The sequence below is a fragment of the Gallus gallus genome, chromosome 11, assembly GCF_016699485.2.
Source record: "Gallus gallus isolate bGalGal1 chromosome 11, bGalGal1.mat.broiler.GRCg7b, whole genome shotgun sequence".
NCBI lineage: Eukaryota > Metazoa > Chordata > Aves > Galliformes > Phasianidae > Gallus > Gallus gallus.
In genome coordinates this window covers 10,722,944-10,740,487 of record NC_052542.1, presented here as the reverse complement: position 1 = coordinate 10,740,487, position 17,544 = coordinate 10,722,944, and the positions used below count along the sequence as shown (strand labels likewise).

The 17,544-nt window shown below is 41.8% G+C and overlaps 1 protein-coding gene across 2 annotated transcripts in view; it reads left to right on the top strand.

Moving 5' to 3' along the window:
* WTIP (WT1 interacting protein) overlaps positions 1-17,544 on the top strand; it is a 74,093-nt gene that overhangs the window by 16,784 nt on the left and 39,765 nt on the right. The window contains exon 2 of one of the 2 annotated variants that reach the window (XM_001232878.7): positions 10,862-10,963. In XM_001232878.7, the coding sequence (XP_001232879.3) occupies positions 10,862-10,963 (102 nt within the window). Of the gene's footprint in view, positions 1-10,861; positions 10,964-11,316; positions 15,785-17,544 lie in introns of those variants that run through there. The other variant, XM_046899659.1, reaches the window with a different exon arrangement.

The following is a 17,544-nucleotide window of genomic DNA, read 5'->3' as shown; positions in this document are numbered from 1 at the left end:
TCTACACAGTGCGTGTCCCTAGTGTCCAGGCAGTTCTCACAAGAGCTGTGTCTAAATTCAAGATCCCAAATCCACTTCATGTTCTCAGTCATGGGTGTCTGCTCTGGCTGCAGCTTGGTGCTACAGCAGGTTGGGGGCAAGGTGTGTCCGCTCATGGTGCAAACTGGTCTTGGCTGAGAGAGGCAGCAGCTCACACCCACTGTCAGGTGGAAGGTCTGGCAGCTGGGATGTGAGTATGTTGGGGCAGTGCAGTCTCATCCCATCTTTTCAACAGTGGCTGTGGTACCCAGTCCTTAGGTGGACCTTCTAAAAATTTAAAAGGCTACAGATACATACCATGCTGATCATAATCAGTTGTGAATTATCTTCTGTTGCTCTTGTCACAATCCTAATCTGAACTACTGCTTTAGTAGTAGGGAAATACTTAGCACTGGTGTTACACATGGGGTTTCCACCATGCTCTGTCATGATATCAGAACAGGCAGCTCAACTGAGGTGGAAGGGGTTACTTCTCTTTATGGCTCCTCTGCATTTTGCTGAGTATTTTAATTAAAACCAGATAGAGGAAAATTTTTCACACAGTTTCCAATTTTTAGTGATTTCACCTGCTGTTGAAAATTGCATCAAGACATAACACTGAAGTGATGATGTAAGGAGGAATGAATGTTCCTTTTAGCTGCAATGAATAGAGGCTTCTCATATCAGTTAAGTGTTGATTTTATAATTATGAGAGGATAACACATTTCTGTTATTTTTTAGCTGGTGCTCTAAGACATAAATTTGCTGACATTTCACCACTTTGTGTAACCTTTCAAAACGAAGAGGGGAAGCTTGCCTGATAAATTACATAAGATCACATTTATTTGGTGATGTTTACTGTAACTAATGAAGTGGAAAGTTGTTTTTCTTAACCCTCCAGTCTTTCTGTCAGTTTGCTCTTTCCCTGTTTTTTTGGATTTTGTGTTTTCTTTTTACTTAATATATAGAGATATTTAATAAATGTTGTTATAAATAAGCTCTTTCCTTATCTGGCTGCTGTGCAGAAGCTTGATACTCACCTCCCTAAACGAGTGCTGTTTGGGCAGTGGGTTGCTGCAGTGTGTGCTGGGACTGGGAGAGAAGAGTGTTTTATTTCTTTTTCACCACTTTTGACTTGATTCTGGCATCCCGCTCCACAAGAAACAGAGTTCAGGTTCCTAATTTCAGCTTAAAATGAGGATGCCTTACTGTTTTCATGCTAGCAGGGTGAGTGTGCTAGTTTTGGGAACAGGCATGGGTTGTGGTTGGGTACTATGGTGCTGAAGGCTGGTTGGAAGCTTCTGTTTTGTGAAGGTGATGCGTGTTATGCACCAGGTTGCCAGTGCTATGCACAGTGATCATTTTCATCTTCTATCCTTTTATATCCACTTTCCTCTCATTTTGAATCGAGTGAGGCATTCAGGGGCAAAGCAGGGGAAGAGGGATGTTTCTAAGTGTGATGTTCGTGCATTTCTGGATCATTCAGCAGTACTAAACTAGGTGTATGTTGTGTGTCTGTTGACGTTTCTGTTGAACCAGCCAGACAGGCCAAGTACCCCACAGTTCATGCCAGCTGCTGGAGAGCAGTCTGTTGTCTAGTCCAGAACTGACAATACCTGATCCAACAAAAAGTCAAAGCAGTACCGACAGTTGATCCCTGACATAGCAGAAATCATGCCAATACAAAGTTAACCATCAGTACTTTACACTGCATGGCATCTTTTTATATGGTAATAAGAGTTGTGAAGCTAGTTTAATTCTACTGCTCTACCACTGCCTATTTCAGTGGAAGTGTCACTATTGAGTGAACTGAGATCTGCTCACCACTGTCTCAGCAGTGCAGTCTGGCCATGGCTGCCTTGGAGAGCAAGCCACTGAAGATGGAAATAGAGCCCAAGTCCCATCATGGTTATGCAGAGCATAATGTTGTCTTCTAGTGCAAACTATTGTGAACAGAAAACTATCAAAAACAACTACTAGTGTCTGCATTGGAAAGCAGCTGAACGTGTGACTGGCTAGGTTTGTAGAAGCCTCATCTTGTTTTGGAAGTTGGTAGTGTGTTGATTTTCTAATTTTATTTTTTTCTAGTTGGATCCATAGGAAGGAAATGAGCCCACTTATATGGCATTTAGTATTACTGTTTCCCAGGGGGGCAGGGAGGTGAGGAAAGGAAAATTAGAATATCCTGTTTACATGGTGCTAGTGTTATATTTCATCACCCATCCCGAGAGTTTTCATATTGCTAGATTAGGACAGGCTTTTCTTATGGTCTGAGAGTCTTCCTGTCCTACTGGAAGAAGAGCCTAACTGTTTGCACTAGCATGGAGCTCCTCCCTCTGCCTAATTGCTTAGAGAATACTGGGTTTTTGGTGAAGCTAAGGCAGGTAAATGGGGCTTGCCAGGATAGTTATTTTAGAATTAAAATGTTTCATGAGCTGGAGGTGTGAGAAGCCTACAACAAATGACTTTCTGGAATTGCTGTCCCTGCAGGATCCCTTTACACGAAGGTATATTCCACTCCCCACTGCATTTCCAAAGCATCATTGACTTGCTTTACTTGCAGTGACTAAAAAAAAAAACCAACACTCAGAGGTTTGAGGTCACAGAGGTTTTTAGGTAATTTCCAGCTTTAATTTAGTTATGTCTTTTTTAAGTGTTGTGTAGTGCCTACCTATGTGCTTGCTTTTTATTTAAGCAAACCTGTTTATACTTCTGGAATGATAAAGAGCTTCCACAGCACATGCTAATGACTGTGGCACCGTTGCAGGGCAGGTAGTAGGAGTTATGCACTGACATCAGCTTCAGACGCTTGGGCAGTGCTCATGGAAGGAGTGGTTGAGTATATAACCCATTGTGGTTATGTAATGTCATGCCTTTTCCAGAATGTCATGTTCATTCTGGAAATAGACCGTTATCTAAGAAAATAGAAGAACGTACCTGGAAACTTTCTGATGAGTGTCCCTGTTTAATCATGAGCCCACTTTAAATATGTTAAGGCAGCTGTAATATGACCTTTTTCTGCCATATATTAGTGATGACTCATACAAGCAATGTCAGAAGACTGTAATGAAAAATCTCTCTAACTTGACCTGAGTGCAGCTGACGTTTCCAGATCTGATGTGCTGTGTAGTTCAGGATATTTGCACTGCATTGCTGGTGCTTTAGTGTCACTGTTGTTACCTGGCTCTACAGGTTCTTCACAGCTGAAGTGTGAAAATTGGACATTTTTTCCATGTTATCTCAGAAGACTCATACACCACCTTCCCAACAGGAAATTCACCCAGAGGAGCTTTGGATGTTGGTATTAGATCTTGATGGACTGAAACCAGGGCTTTCAGGAGCCTGAGTTATTTCTGCTTGAAAGCATGACTTCTGTGCCTCTCTTTTGAGTTTACTTGGCCAGAGGCAGCCTCTGGGTGCAGTGGTTTGTCCTCTGCAGCTGTACAAACTCAGGACTTGGTGGCATCAGCCTGTTTTCACCTGATTGCTGCTGCCACTGTGCTAGAAATTGCTGCTCCTCAAATGTCTGAATTGTGCGTGATCACACTTAAGATTCCAGGCGAAAAGAGCTAAGCTAAGGATTTTGAGCAGAAAGGCCTTTTGACCTGGGCCCGTTGGGCTGAAATGCAATAGAGCATGCAGCCAGCTTTGCTGGCAGAACTAAAAGGATCATAGTGCCTGGTCAAAGGGTGGGGCAAACAGCTGGAGATGGGTGTGATGTGGCATCTACACAGTCATTGTAAATGCAGCTGTGAGGATGCATGCCCACAGTGAGATTTTCTGATGTTCAGCAGTGGAGAGGGGGTAGGATGTGGATGGATTTTTATTGACTTGTTTTTCCTTCCAGAAGTCATTCATTCTCACTGGTGCTCTGCTTTACTAACAGTTGTACATTTCCTTCCTTTGATAATTTCAGTAGTACTGAGTTGCTTTTGGGATCTCACTCTTTTTTCTGGCCAACAAGTCAGTTGCTGAAGTTACTTGTGAGTCCTCTTGTGCTTCTAGCTGTGATTGTCAACTTAGTCATGAAGCTCGAGTAGTCAGCTGAGCTCTGAATCGCAAACAAAGCAACCCAAAGCAGCAAAGACGATAGAGCAGCCCACAAGAACTATTTGGTCTTCCAGTTCATTGCCTCGGCAGCAAAAGATCTTTCTATAAGTGCCAAGTGAGAAGTATAAATCATCCTGGAACTGCTGTGCACTAAATCAAGAAGCAGAGAAATGAATGAATATTTGTAAACCAAGTGTCAGTGTAACTAAAATACTGTGAAGAACAATAGCCTTGTGATATGCCTTGTGCTGTTGTGAGGCTCTGCGGCACAGTTAGATATCCACACAAAAGAAAGTTATGCAGAGGCACGCTGGCTGTAGCCAAGGCAGGATGAACTCTGTGCAGATAGTGTCAGTAATTTCATGGTTCAGAGCAGTAATTTCACATACTGTATGAAGCAATAAGCATTTTCTGTTCTAGCTTCAGGCCTTCACTGTGTGATTGGGTGGATCTACTTTAAGAGTAACAAAAGCCTTCCAGTTTCCAGCAGCTGCTAATCAGAGCTGATACTGGCTCCCATTACTTTACCCACTCTGTGATGCTGACCTGGAGCTGCCAGGGTTTAATTCACCAGCACAGATGTTTGTTGAGTTGATAGCTGCTAAAATACAGTAGGAGAAAATGGTATAAGAGAGTCATTTCCACAGCTTTCTGTCTATTCAAACTCATACCCGTTGTCTTGTGCTACATTTGAAACTTTGGAAAGCTTCCAACAAAGCAATCCATGTATTAACTAAGCCAGTCAGAATAGGCAGATGCCAAACCCTGCTGACCTGCTTGTTGGCAGCACAGATTCCTTCAGGCTGATAAAGCTCAGCTCCTGTCCTGATCAGCAGTGCCATGCCTGGAACTGGTCCCAGTGACTCCTTTCTTGACTTTGTCCTCTTTCAGCAGCTTTGTCTAATGCAAACCACAACCTTGTTTAGTAATAGACAGAGTGAAGGTAGTTGGTTGTTGTTTTTTTTTTTCCAGGAGTTAATGTTTGAGCACAGAGCTTGCTTCTGCAAAACTTTCAGTGAACATGAGCTTCATGGAATAAATTCATGCCTAATTTCTGTTTTCTGAGTAAGTTCTAAGCATGTATGCCTCCTGCTCCAAACCTATAAGCTAATTGAGTAATAATGCCTCCTGCAGTATGCGGGCACTGAAACAATGGAGATCTTTTCATGTTGACAGATGAGAATCTCACGTGCCCAAGTAGTATATTGATGGCATTTTTAAGCCAGGGTGGTGTGTCAGAGAAAGTTAATAATAATGGTGAAATGTCTTCTGGTCTTGCTTTGCTTAAGACGTTTCTGTTAGGTGATGTTGTGCCTATCTTTCCCACAGTTTAACCTTACTCCTATTTTGTGTGGGGTACATGTGAACCAGAGCAGTGTCACTGGATGGGGACAAGTGTCCCCCAGCCATGAGGAGTCATCACTGTGTGGATGGGTTGCAGCTCAGGAGGAAGCTTAAAGTGTTTACTGGAGTATCTCTGCTTCTCTTAGTTTGTCATTTTTCGTCTTAAAGTTGTGATGTCTTTTCATCCTCCCAGTGGGAGAGGGAGTAGTGTAGGTGGCACACCCAGCTGATACCCTCTCTGTACCTGTTGCAAAAATGCTATGGCCAACTCTTAGTGCAATTGTTATGTTGCTGCTCAGAGCATCTAGAGTATATATTTCTTATCTATAACTTGCACATATCAGAATTCACTCTTTGTGGGGTACTGAAGTCTTGGAAAAATTGCCAGGCATCTGTCAGGTGACAAATTGAGAACTACCAATGGTGGCAAACCCTGAGAGGGGTTCCCTCACTCCTCGCTGGCTGCTGGGAAGAGGCTCTGCCCCTTTGTCCTTTGTAGGTGCCTTGCTTTTTTTCTAGCAGTCTCTTGCCGGGGATGACGTGTACATCAGAACATCGCTCCTCCTGTGTTTGTTGGAAGGAGGGGAGCATTTTTCTCTCCTGAAGTCACAGCATCCGGAGCTGCTGCAGACCAGGATGTCAGCACAGTAGCTGCTGTCAGCTCAGGCAGGTACAGCTGCAGCACAGCCTGGTTGGCTGTGCCTGAAGCAGCTTTGCTGCTTCCCTGTTTACCCAGCTTCCTAGCAGAATATTTTTTTCAAGGTAGTAACAACACCCTGTCTAAAAGTTGCTTAGCTGTGAGAGGCTGCCAGCCTTTCACTGAAGGAATGCCTCCAGTGGTATGGGCTGTCCATGGAGGTCCTCGTGCTTTCACAGTTAGCCCCTTGTACTGCACTTTACTTTCTCTGAGCTAAGGTTTCTTCCTCCTTTATAATTCTTACTTCATGTCTGTGGGTTTTCATTCCCTGCACCTTGAGTATGCCAAAGGGGTGTGGAAAGCTTGTTATTGAGGTTTCTGGAGATGGTTTTTCTCTGCCAGAGAAGAGAAAAGGAGATTTTGCAGTAGCCCAAGGGTAAAATTCACTCACCCTCTCTTCCCAGCACTGCAATGTGAACAGAACTGCTGAGGCAGGGAGGGATTCATCTGTGCCATGTGTTAGTTGTTAATTTTAGCTTTACCATAACTCTTGACGACAGGGCATGGTTGTTTCCTACTGTAGGCAGCATGTAGCAGTTATCCAGGAGATACAGTGTGACTGTAAGACAGTAAAGCTGCAGCTCATCCCTGAGTTGTGGCATGCTGTCAAGGAGTGCAATAGACAGATTCTCATTCTGACTCATACAGCTGCTTCTTGCTCAAGTTGAGGCCATATGGTACCATTTTTCTTGTATTTGTGCTAAACCATTGACTTCAGGATAAGTGAGGATAGAATTAGGTGCAGGCTGATTTCCACATGTGCCTGAGGACAAGGCCTGGCCAAAAGGTCATACATCTGCTGTTATACATACTGCATTTAATCTTTGACTACCACCTTTTTCCTAATTCTGGGTAACTGGTGAAATCTGGATGAAGTACCAGTCTGCTGCCTGCACTTGCATGGTCAAAAAGACACAGGCTTGTCAGGAGAGAGATCATCCCAGAACTAGATGTACAGGACCCAAACTGACCTTACTCCAACATGTAGACTACTGCAGGAAACTCTTACATGTGTGTTACAGCAAGTTTCACTGCATAGCTTTAATGTCTTCTCTAGGTAGCTGCTGGTACCTTTGTTACACTGTGTGCTTTGATTTCTTGGGTCTAAACCAAAAACAATCTATGACAGAAAATACATATCTAGGCTAATAACAGTTTTTCTATTTTCTTGTGATGCTTGTACGGGGATTTTGCTAACGCACGTGTTAGCCAGGGAGCACTGCTTTTCTGATAGCTCTGTTGCTGTGCAGTGCTGGAGCTTGCCCTGGCTGCACCTGGAGATGCCATTCTGACTGGTGCTGTCAAGCTTGATGAAGTGGACTGGTTAAAGTGTGGGGAGCGCTGGCAGCGTGCTGCGGCTAACTGCAGTAGCTTCTCAGGGGCTCGTTCTCTTTCCAGCATTGCTTTTAATGATGGGCTTCAGCTGAGGTCCACAGAGCACGTTTGTTCAGTTGTTTCTCCCCCCGTTCTATTAAATACTGTGTAAAGACGCATTGTTTTACCTCAGCTAATGCGGTGGATGCAGTGCCATGCTATTGCTGAGGGAGACTTTATGCAGACTTTGAGCCTATACACAACATCTGGTAACATCTTTTCATTGCTGAAGAGAGAGACTAGCTCTGTAGGAGAGCTTTGGACTTGGGTGAAAGTGCAGTCATTACTGTGTTGAAGAACTGGAGGTATAGTTGAAAGCTTAGTGTGGAGGTGTTGGGAGGGACAAGGAATTGAATGAGAGCTGAAACAGTTGATCTGAAGTCATGTAAAGTGAGGAGTCAGAAATGGGATATGCCTGCTCTGTAACAGAGCATTCTTCGTAGGCAGTTTAACAAGTTTTGGAATTAAATCTGGAAAAAGAAGAAGTGATGTAGTTGTTATGTCAAGGCTTACACAAGCTTACAGTGTGCAGTCTGGGCTGTGACTGGTGGAAAACCAGACCTGAACAACCATGTGATCAGTGCTTTTCCAAGGCAGTTATGAGCTCACACCACAGCTGCATATATACTTTCCAAAATACACTTCTGGAATTATACATATGCCTTTTTAGCATGCTGATGGTCTCTGTGGTCATTTATTCCTGGAGCTAATGACTGCTCTTTCAGAGAATATAAGTTAACAAAGTGACAGCTGCTCTTAACGAATGACTTGCTGCAGAGACCAATATTAACATCCACAATAAATCCTTCTTTTGCTTCTGATGGTTCACTGGAATAATGGCAAATAAATTAGGCAATACCTTCATTTATCAGAGCAGTTCATGACTGTAGTAGAGAATGAGAGCTCATTGACAGTAACACAGAACTACAGGCTGGATTTCTGTTATTCTTTGGATAAACAGGAAAGCATAAACAGGAAAAGGTGAACCTCTGTGTGACCTCACAGCCAGGCTAGTGTTAGCCATCCATCTCAGGTACGCAGTTGGCCTGAAGAGATGGGAAAGAAGACTGCAGCTGGTAGGGCTCTCTTCTGGCTCCTTTACCTGGAATTAGACTGAAAAATGGTATGACAAGCTTATGCTGAAGTTAAGATTTGTGATTTCTGAACCAGTTGCTTTCTTCGCTGTATGTGCAGCCCCTCTGCCCCAAAGGCCAGGAGGGACAGCAGTTATTTCAGGGCTTGTAGCCTGTGGTAAGACAAGCAGCTCTGGGTGTTGCTCTGGCTGCTGTTGGTTGCAGTGCTGTTGCTACTGCTTCCTCCTGCAGCTGCTGACTGACAGACCCATTTTCTGATCAGTGTCTGCAATAATCAATAGCGGTCTTCTATCAGCAATTAATTGTTAACCCGTGGCTAATAGCAGACCTTTTCCATAACCTTTGTCTATGCATAAATAAATAGATGTAACAGCCTTGGATAAGGCAACAGATATGCTGAAGTTTCCATTTGCTCTATCTGAACTGAGCTTGTGTAAGGAAGCACCAGCGGTATTGTGAACTGATGGATATAGCTGGCGTCTGATTTGGTATTAAAGGTTTAGCTAAGGGCATTGGTATCTAATACTATTAAAGCTGTTATTTCCTGCTTCACTGAAACACAAAACTCAAGTTCAAGATTTTTTTTAAACTATTGTTAATAGATCTGCTGGTTTCTTTAAGGTTATAATTTCACTTAATTGACAGATATTCTCATGTTGCAAAATTACAGTGTTGTTGAACAAGATGAATGAAAAGCTGATCTCTCTTCATGATTGGAAAAGAGGTAGTTAAATGTAGAAACACCAAGAAACCCCGAACTTGTGGAAGGTCTTCTCATTTTAGTACTTGGATTAGTAGCATAGCAAGTTGCTTTTTTTCAAGTATCTCTTCTTAAACAGTTCATACTACACAGTCCATATAGATGCACAGTTCAGTTTCAGAAGTGGTGTTTAAAGGAAGTCTTGAGTAGCTTAAGGGACAGAGATATTTCTGGGTTTTTGTGGTGTTTGACTGTTTCTTTACTGGGAGATCTGGTTAAATCTCAGCTGTATTGATGGGTCCTGCTCTTCTGCCAGCTTTGCTCATCTCCTTACTGCTATCTGCCAGAGACAGATGGCATTTTTCTTTCCTCTCCAGTTCATATGCTGGAAGTGGAAGGGGAACTGAGACACCAAATGATTTGTTAGCCTTTTTTTTTTTCCTGCTATGTAAATTTCTACTAATTCGTAATATACTAATTTTCTCTGAGCAACTTGCATTTATATTTTTGTGTGTGCGCATATGTGTATAAAATAAAATGCTCGTAGCATAACGGAAAAATTCTGGGTGATTAAAGCTCGGTTTTGTAGTTCTTGAGTTCCTAGACTTTTAAGTACATGAGCAGTTTGGTTGATGTTAGTAATGCTAAGCTTGTGCATGCATTTGTAGAAATAGGGCCTCGAACAGCCCATAGATCACAACTTCCTTATAAAGCTGTGCAAGGTAGAAAACTCAATTTCTATTTTCTACTGTAGTGTTTCCAAAGTCAGAGTTTTGAGATGCACTTTACAGCTCCAGTCAGAGACCAATGATCATCTCAGATGAACTTAATCGGTTCTCTGGAGTACGTGAAAGAAGGATACAGATTTGTGAGCAGTTCATTTCTGCTTCATAGTGAGCCTGCCCTGTGTGAGACTGACACCTGAGTGCCAGCACTGTGCTTCTTTGTACTTTCATCTTAGACTATATATGAGAAACATCCCCAGCTTCACCACGAGCAGGCTTTAGGCACTGAAGGTGAATTTCTGTCCCCACTGCAAAACTGCTAGCTGGAGTTTTTGCCCTTAGACCATAAGAAAGGTGGAAACATTGCCCTTCTGTTTTGTAAGCTCCCAGGTTATGTTTTAGAGGTTGCATATTACTAATTGTGGGCAGTTAAACAATTACTAAATTCAACTAACAAGGCCTGTTTCTCTGTGCTGGCTTCCACCTGGACCAGCATTGCTGATGTACTGTTTGTGCTCCTGGAGAGAGGAAAAGAGAAAATGTTTGTTTGTTGTCATTTGTGATTACTGAATGAAAAAGGGTGAAGGTCTTACTAGGTTGTTTCTTGAGCAAAATTTGTCTCTAGCTAACCTCCATGTGTTGAACTGCCAGCAGAGGCCTACTGCAACCCTTTTCTTTTGAGTTAATTACAATGTATTTATTTCATACAAGCTGTCTGCTGCTGGCTTGCAGACTTGAGTTTAATGATGTGGAGGAGCTCATTGATTTGGGGGTACTTTGAGTACTGTGATTCAATGGCCCAGAGCTAACTTTAGGATCTGAAAAGAATTCTAACATTTGTTCTGTTTCTTCTTTGTAGGTATTTGTATAAAATGTGGAAAAGGTGTGTATGGAGCGAGCCAGGCTTGCCAAGCAATGGGTAACCTCTATCATACCAACTGCTTCACGTGCTGCTCTTGTGGTAAGTCAGACCTACTGCAGCCTTACTAAGCAGCTTCCTTGTGTAATACATGTTCCTGTAGCAACCAGTGTGCAAAGTGAGACCTCATCTTGCTCGTTTTCTGAGGGACAATTCCTATGTGAGACTCCAGCTTCAGAAGTTTTTTTTTTAATTTGCAATATGTAAGTGTTTGATGGTGTTATTCTTAAGCAACGGCCCCAAAAAGTAGTATTTGGTTGTTTTAAAGATTACATTTACAAAATGGATTCAGCTTGGCATTTATAAGCACTATGAAGCTTTAAATCACCTGTTTATGAAACTGCAATGTATATTTAGCATTTTTACAGGGGGAAAAAAAAAATTGTGTAGCCAAAGCCATTTTGCCTCACTATTTGTAAATGCAACTCCAATCAAGCATATATATTAATTGTTCCTGTGCTTTTGTAGTGTTCAATTTTTGTTTTGTTTGAATGTGATGAAAACAAATAGAAATCACAAGTTGATACACCTTACACAGTATTTCTCTTTTGTAAAGGAGAACTGTAAGTAATCACTTACTACTTGCTTACTACTCTTAGAACTTCTTTTGGTTTCTCTTTAAACCTGAATGCATGTAAAAGCGATGCACTTAGTATTTCATCTGCGGAAGTCATAGCTTTGCCAGGGATAATAGGCTTTGGAAAATTCAAGACAGCACTTTCAACTGTGTTTGTTTGAAGCTGGGCTTGTGGAATCACAGAATGGATTGAGTTGGAAGGGACGTTAAAACTCATCTGGTGCCAATGCCCTGCCATGGGCAGGCTGCCCATGGTCTTATCCAGCCTGACCTTGAAAGCCTTCAGGGATAGGGCATCCACAGCTTCTCTGGGCAGCCTGTGCCAGTGCCTCACCGCCCTCTGAGTGAAGCACTTTTGATGGAAACCTCCTCGGTGTCTTGCTTGAAACTGCTGTGTGCTCACAAATTCCCACCAAGTTCAGAGGAAGGATGAGAGCTCATTTTCTGGAGTCAGGTAGCTTTCCTTGATATATCCATGCTTTTTTTTTTAATGTTCCTAATATTCGATATCCAGATCAACATCTTGTTGTGACACATATATACAGCAAAAGATTGAACAGAATATGCTGAGTGTAAATCATTTATTTAAAATAATCATTAAAGATTAGAGAGTAAAGGATTATTGATACAGAACCAATATAGTTTATAATGAAAAGAACCATTCCATTGTGACATTTACTTTTGAAAGGAGAAGTGTTGTTTTTTCCTGAGGTTTGTACAGATAAATAAATATTTGTTTAAAAAAAAAACATATAACCTGAATGTAGAATTCAGTGACCTTTATAAATCACTCTGGACCATTACCAGGCTCTAGAATAAACTTGTCTCAAACCTTCAGGGATTGCTCATGACTTTATTCAAGTCTGACAGTGAATAAGTAGCTATCCTTCTGGCTCCCAGTGTGAACGAAGTGCTCCAGCATCCCACTTAGCAGAGGATTACAAAATATGATAGTGGCATCTATTCACTCACCGCCAGCATTAACCTAACCTAATTGCATGGGTGAGTTCCAGCTTCCTCTGTGGGACAGACTTTTTTTTAATAGTTAAGATGCACATTTGTCACCACAGGTGTCTGTACACAAGTAACTTTGTTCCTCTGAAGAATATATGTAAGGGTTGAGGAGCATATTAACAGCAAAATACAGTGCCAGCTTAATTATCCAAAAGCACAACAAGCTTTTGTGACCTTCTGCTGAGGTGTGTGTGGCCAGTGTACATCTAACAGAGGGTGATTTGAGACATGTCCTTTCAGAGTGTGGTTTTGCCTTACCCTACTGTGCTGTAGAATTTCATGATTCGTACAACTTTCCATGAGTCAGTCATGCCCATATGTGCGAGGAAACAGTTGCCATCTGAGCTTGCTGTACTGTTTGTGGGCTGGAGAACCCAGATATCATCTGTTAGGATACTCTGCAAGCAAGAAGTGCTTGGATTTGATTTTGCCTGCAGCCTCTGATACATCCTGTTGAAAGGGGAGCAGTCTGGGTGTTTCTGATGTTAGGCACTGAAAAAGTGACTGTGCTGTTAATGCAGGGGCAGGTCTAAGTGCAGGTGAAGTACTTGATCAAAATTTATATTCGGTTGCCTGTAAACATGTTCCTCAGGCAGTTTTCAAAGATCAGATAATTCTTTTCAGGTAATGTAAAAGCTAAAGCTGTCTGGTTTCACTGGGATCAAATAGTTAACATATATCTTCATTACAGTCTCTTACAGAAAAGAACTGAAGTTTGTTAGGATGCTTTTTAACAGTAGATTTAAATTCCCCATTAGCTGTAATGCCATTGAAACCTCTTTTAGGCCTTGATTCAGCAAAATGCTTATATATAAGCACATGTCAGTTACTCGTATGTAAGCATGCTTTGCTGAATCTTAGATAACAAAGAGATTAATTTAGGCAACAGCATATACCGTCCCTTCTGCTAAGTGTAAGATTTTCATTTTGGCAAGAGTTCAGTTGCAAATTTTGCTGAAAAATGTACGCCTGAAGAGCTCGTTGTCTAGTCTCTCTTGATAGTATTTTAGAGCATGACAGGATGTCTTGGAGGGTAATTGCAATAATGCCAGATCTCTTGTGTGCTATAAGTGCAGGTGATTGGTTGAAGGAATTAATGGGCTCTGTTTGATACTTCTTGGAGAAAATAACTTACCTGTCACCTCCAGGCTTCAGGGGGCACAACAGTGTTCAAGTCCCTGTTGCATCCACAGCATCTTTTCAGGCCGGCTGTAGGCACTACAGTAAAATAAATCTCTACTCTGAAGAAACATCAATTTGGTCATTGTTTCTTTCAGAGTGGTAGAAGGTGGTAGGGAGTGAGCTTTGCAGAGTCTGGGGGATTTGAAGTCTCCAGGCTCTAAAAGCTGAGATGTATTGTGCCATGGAAAACAGGGACATATTCTGTTCTCGATGAAGGGAAATGTCTGAGCATGCCATTTGTCTTTAATTTGCGCTTTTGCCACTGGTGTTAAGGCACAGGAAATAACTGCAAGATCAATCAGAAGCCTAAAGCAAACTGTATAATCCCAAAGGTATGCAGCTCATTTCTTACCTAGTAGGTATTGATTAGTCTGGAGTACTCGGGGGTTTTCTACAGCCATTTCATTTCAAGGGATGGAACATAAAGGTATCACAGTTCAGCTGCTTACTGACAGTGCTGCTGCTGCCTCAGTGCTAGCCTTTGTCCAGACTGTACAAAACTCATTGGTACAAGCATCTCTTAGAGAGAGATCACAGTGAAAGCTGTCAGCACGTTGATTCTAAAAGACCCAAGAGGGACAACTGTAGCAGTAGGTACTGTTGCCCTGGGGGTATGATGTGCCGTTCTGAATTAGCCTCTGCCCTCCAACCGGTGTAAAAGGGGAATCCATTCATAGCTGTATTTGCAACTTGACTGTAGACTTGTATTATGTCTCAGAGGCAACAGCTGCTTTCTTATTGAGGCCACTGAGTGCTGCTGTATGTGGATGCCTATTAATAGGAAGCTGGTTGTGTCCCTACTTGTACAAGTTCCTTGTGACATTGGAAAAGTTCTTTTCCATGTTTGCTGCCTCGAGTTGAACTTTTGTTTGCTCTTGGTGGTAGTAAGGCACAGAACATCCTAAGGGATGTTTCCCTTTGGGGATGTTTCCCCTCAGCGTATATTTATCAGCAGTTGATGAGTTTTGGTGGTTAGATGCTGTGCTGTGTTTTTAATAGAATAAAATAAAAATCCCGGTGGAAGGTTTGTTTCCAGTTCATATTTGTTCTGTCCCCACGTATTTATAAGTCTAGCATGAGTCACTGCATCCAAATTGCACGTTGCCAATGTTTGCTTCAGAATCTTCAGTTAGATTCCCTGTGAAAGTCAAATTCATGTAAAATAAAATTCAGTGTCAAGTCTGAGGTCTATACTTTGTCCATTTACTGTAGGGTTGGTAATCGTGGTACAGAGTTATGTGTGTGCATGTTGTTGACTTTTAACTCCTTAGTGCTTTGTGGCTAAATTTTAGGTGACTCAGTTTCAGTATCTGTTCATCTGACTACCACCATTTTGTGCAACTGTTCTGAGTGCAGAGGAACGCAGTGAGAACACTGAAGGCAGAGAAGCTAAAGAATACTACTTTGAGGGGTACGAAGCTGAACAGTGAAAGTCTGTTGGGTAGTTCACATCATTGCACGCTCTCCTCTGCAGTTTTTTAACCACGTACTGCCATACCAGAGCAGACTGGAATTTTGGGATTTTTGGTCTGTAATCCTGTCAGAGCCATTGGTTAATACCTGGTTCTTAGGGGAAGACAAGCTGGCGGATGATTCAGTACTGTGCATGTGGGAACATTCCTTGCCGACCCCTGTGGCCTGGAGCGTGAGAGCTGGATGCCCCGAACTTGCATAACTGCAGTTGTTACTCATCCTCAACTCAGACCCCATGTTCAGATTGAATTCATGGCCACCTGAATGTTTGGTGGCTTCCAAGCCATAAATGGAGCTGGCAGTAGGTCCTGATTCTCTGTGTGCTAGGCAGTTATTTTGAGGAATGATTCATGGAAAAACCTAAGCACTTTAGAGGGGTGTAAGTTCAGTTAGGAAAAAGTACCAAAGGATTTGTGTAGTAGTCTCTCCACGTCTGCATAGGTAGCTAAGACTGTGGTTTGTGTAGATGCGTATTTGAGTTAACTTGCAACATTGCTCCAGGAGTGTAGAATTTTGCCTGAGTCATTCTGTGACTTTGGGAAAAGCTACAGCTTGCACTTAGCTCTGTGCCTTCAGTTTTAACACCTATCAAGATGGACAATTACAAGTTATGTAAGGTATGTCTGTAGCTGCAGTCCGGGAATATCTATAAATATGAAACTCACCAAAAGGGAGGTACTTGCTTTAAAGAGAGACAGTCAGATTGTAGAGATAACAGCTAGCTTGAGATGTTTGGGTTTACCTTGCACAAGACTGAACCATGAATGTGTCTTAACAAAGGAATGTAATCTTGTCTCCTGATACTTAAAAGTCAAACTTGGATACCAGCCCTTGTAAGAGTCCAAGTACATTCAGGTACCTATTGGTAGGAAAATATTTCCTTTATCTCAATCCATTTGGAATCCAATGGTATTCTTAGCTTCAGAAAAATGAGAAAGGATGGGGAAAAGGGTAGTCAGAAGTGTTTGAGTTGGCATTGACATAGGAAACTCCTTTATGCAGAATGTATTTAGCTGTGAGTTCTTTTCTTTTGTTGCTGATGTTGTGTTATTTTGTTTGTCTTTTGGTTGTGATTTTCAGGATGTATTTTGCAGTGCTTTCTGCATTGCTCTAAGCCCCAGCCATGCTGTGGTCTGACGCAGCACTGGTTTCAGGTATAGATATGTGTCCCACAGCAGACAGTTCTGCTAGATGTTATGTCACAAAAGAGTTTTCAATTCTGTCACTGCTTTAAATCGAGTTGGTTCAGAGGTGTGGTAGGACCTGTTTTTTGGGGGCAACACATCTGGTTATCCTAATCCTGGGCCCTTGCTTTCAGCGAGATACCTCAGATGCTCAAAGAAAAGCATGTGCTTATTAATTATTTTAACACAGAATATCACTCTTCTCTGAGCAACTGTCCAACAGAGGAATGAAAAATGTTTCCATCATTCTCTGTTTCTGATTGACGGAGGACATGTGATTAGTAGTTGGCCAGTGGTTTGTCTCCATCTCTGTTTCAGTATTAATTGCATTCTCCCATTAATTACTCTAGCATTAAATGCATTGGCTGGTTATTTTAATTGGTGGAGGTTGCCTGGCAACTAACGATGGGAATTTTTTCTGCATTGACTGACTGACCATAGACGTCGTTTTTCAAATACATTTTTGTATTAATAATATGGAAACTATCATAGGCAGCACCTGTGATCTTTTCAGGGATTGGAAATCTAAAATGCAAAAATTATACCCCCAGAGGTTTCAGCTTTAGTTTTTTTATTTTTAAGAGCTGTGGTAAATACTACAGAAAGCCTAATTGTGTAATGCTGTGTTTGTCTTGTTTATCGTAACAAGATTTGCAAAAATTGCCCAGTTTCCTTCTCAATATCCATTATATCCCACTCTTGATGGTCTTAAAAACACATCTCTCTGCTGCTATTTTTTCCATCTTTCTATTCCGCTCTTCCTCTTCTTTCTTGTCTTCCTCTGTCCATTTAAAATGTTTTCTGTGGAGACATACTCGCTTTTCCAAGAGAAAAGATTCCCTTATGCTACTGTTGAGTTCATCTCTCAAAGGAGAAGAAATCCAGATAATCCAGAACAGAGCACAGGGAAATCACCGACATTATCGACAGATGTTTCTGCTTCCTTTTTCCAGGTTCTGTAGTTTGTGAGTATTAACTAAAAACAAAGGAAAAAAACAGGGAAAAAAGTGTAAAAGAAAGCAGATAAGCGGAGATGTGGGGGGAAGTGGAGGTAGTTGCTGAATGTAATTTTATTGGTCTAGGTTCTGCCGTATGTTGTTTTTACGTGTTTTGCAAAATACTTTTTCATTGCTTTAGTATTCAGAGTATCAATCTACCTGAAAACCAAGCTCCAAAAGGCCGTGGAGTATATT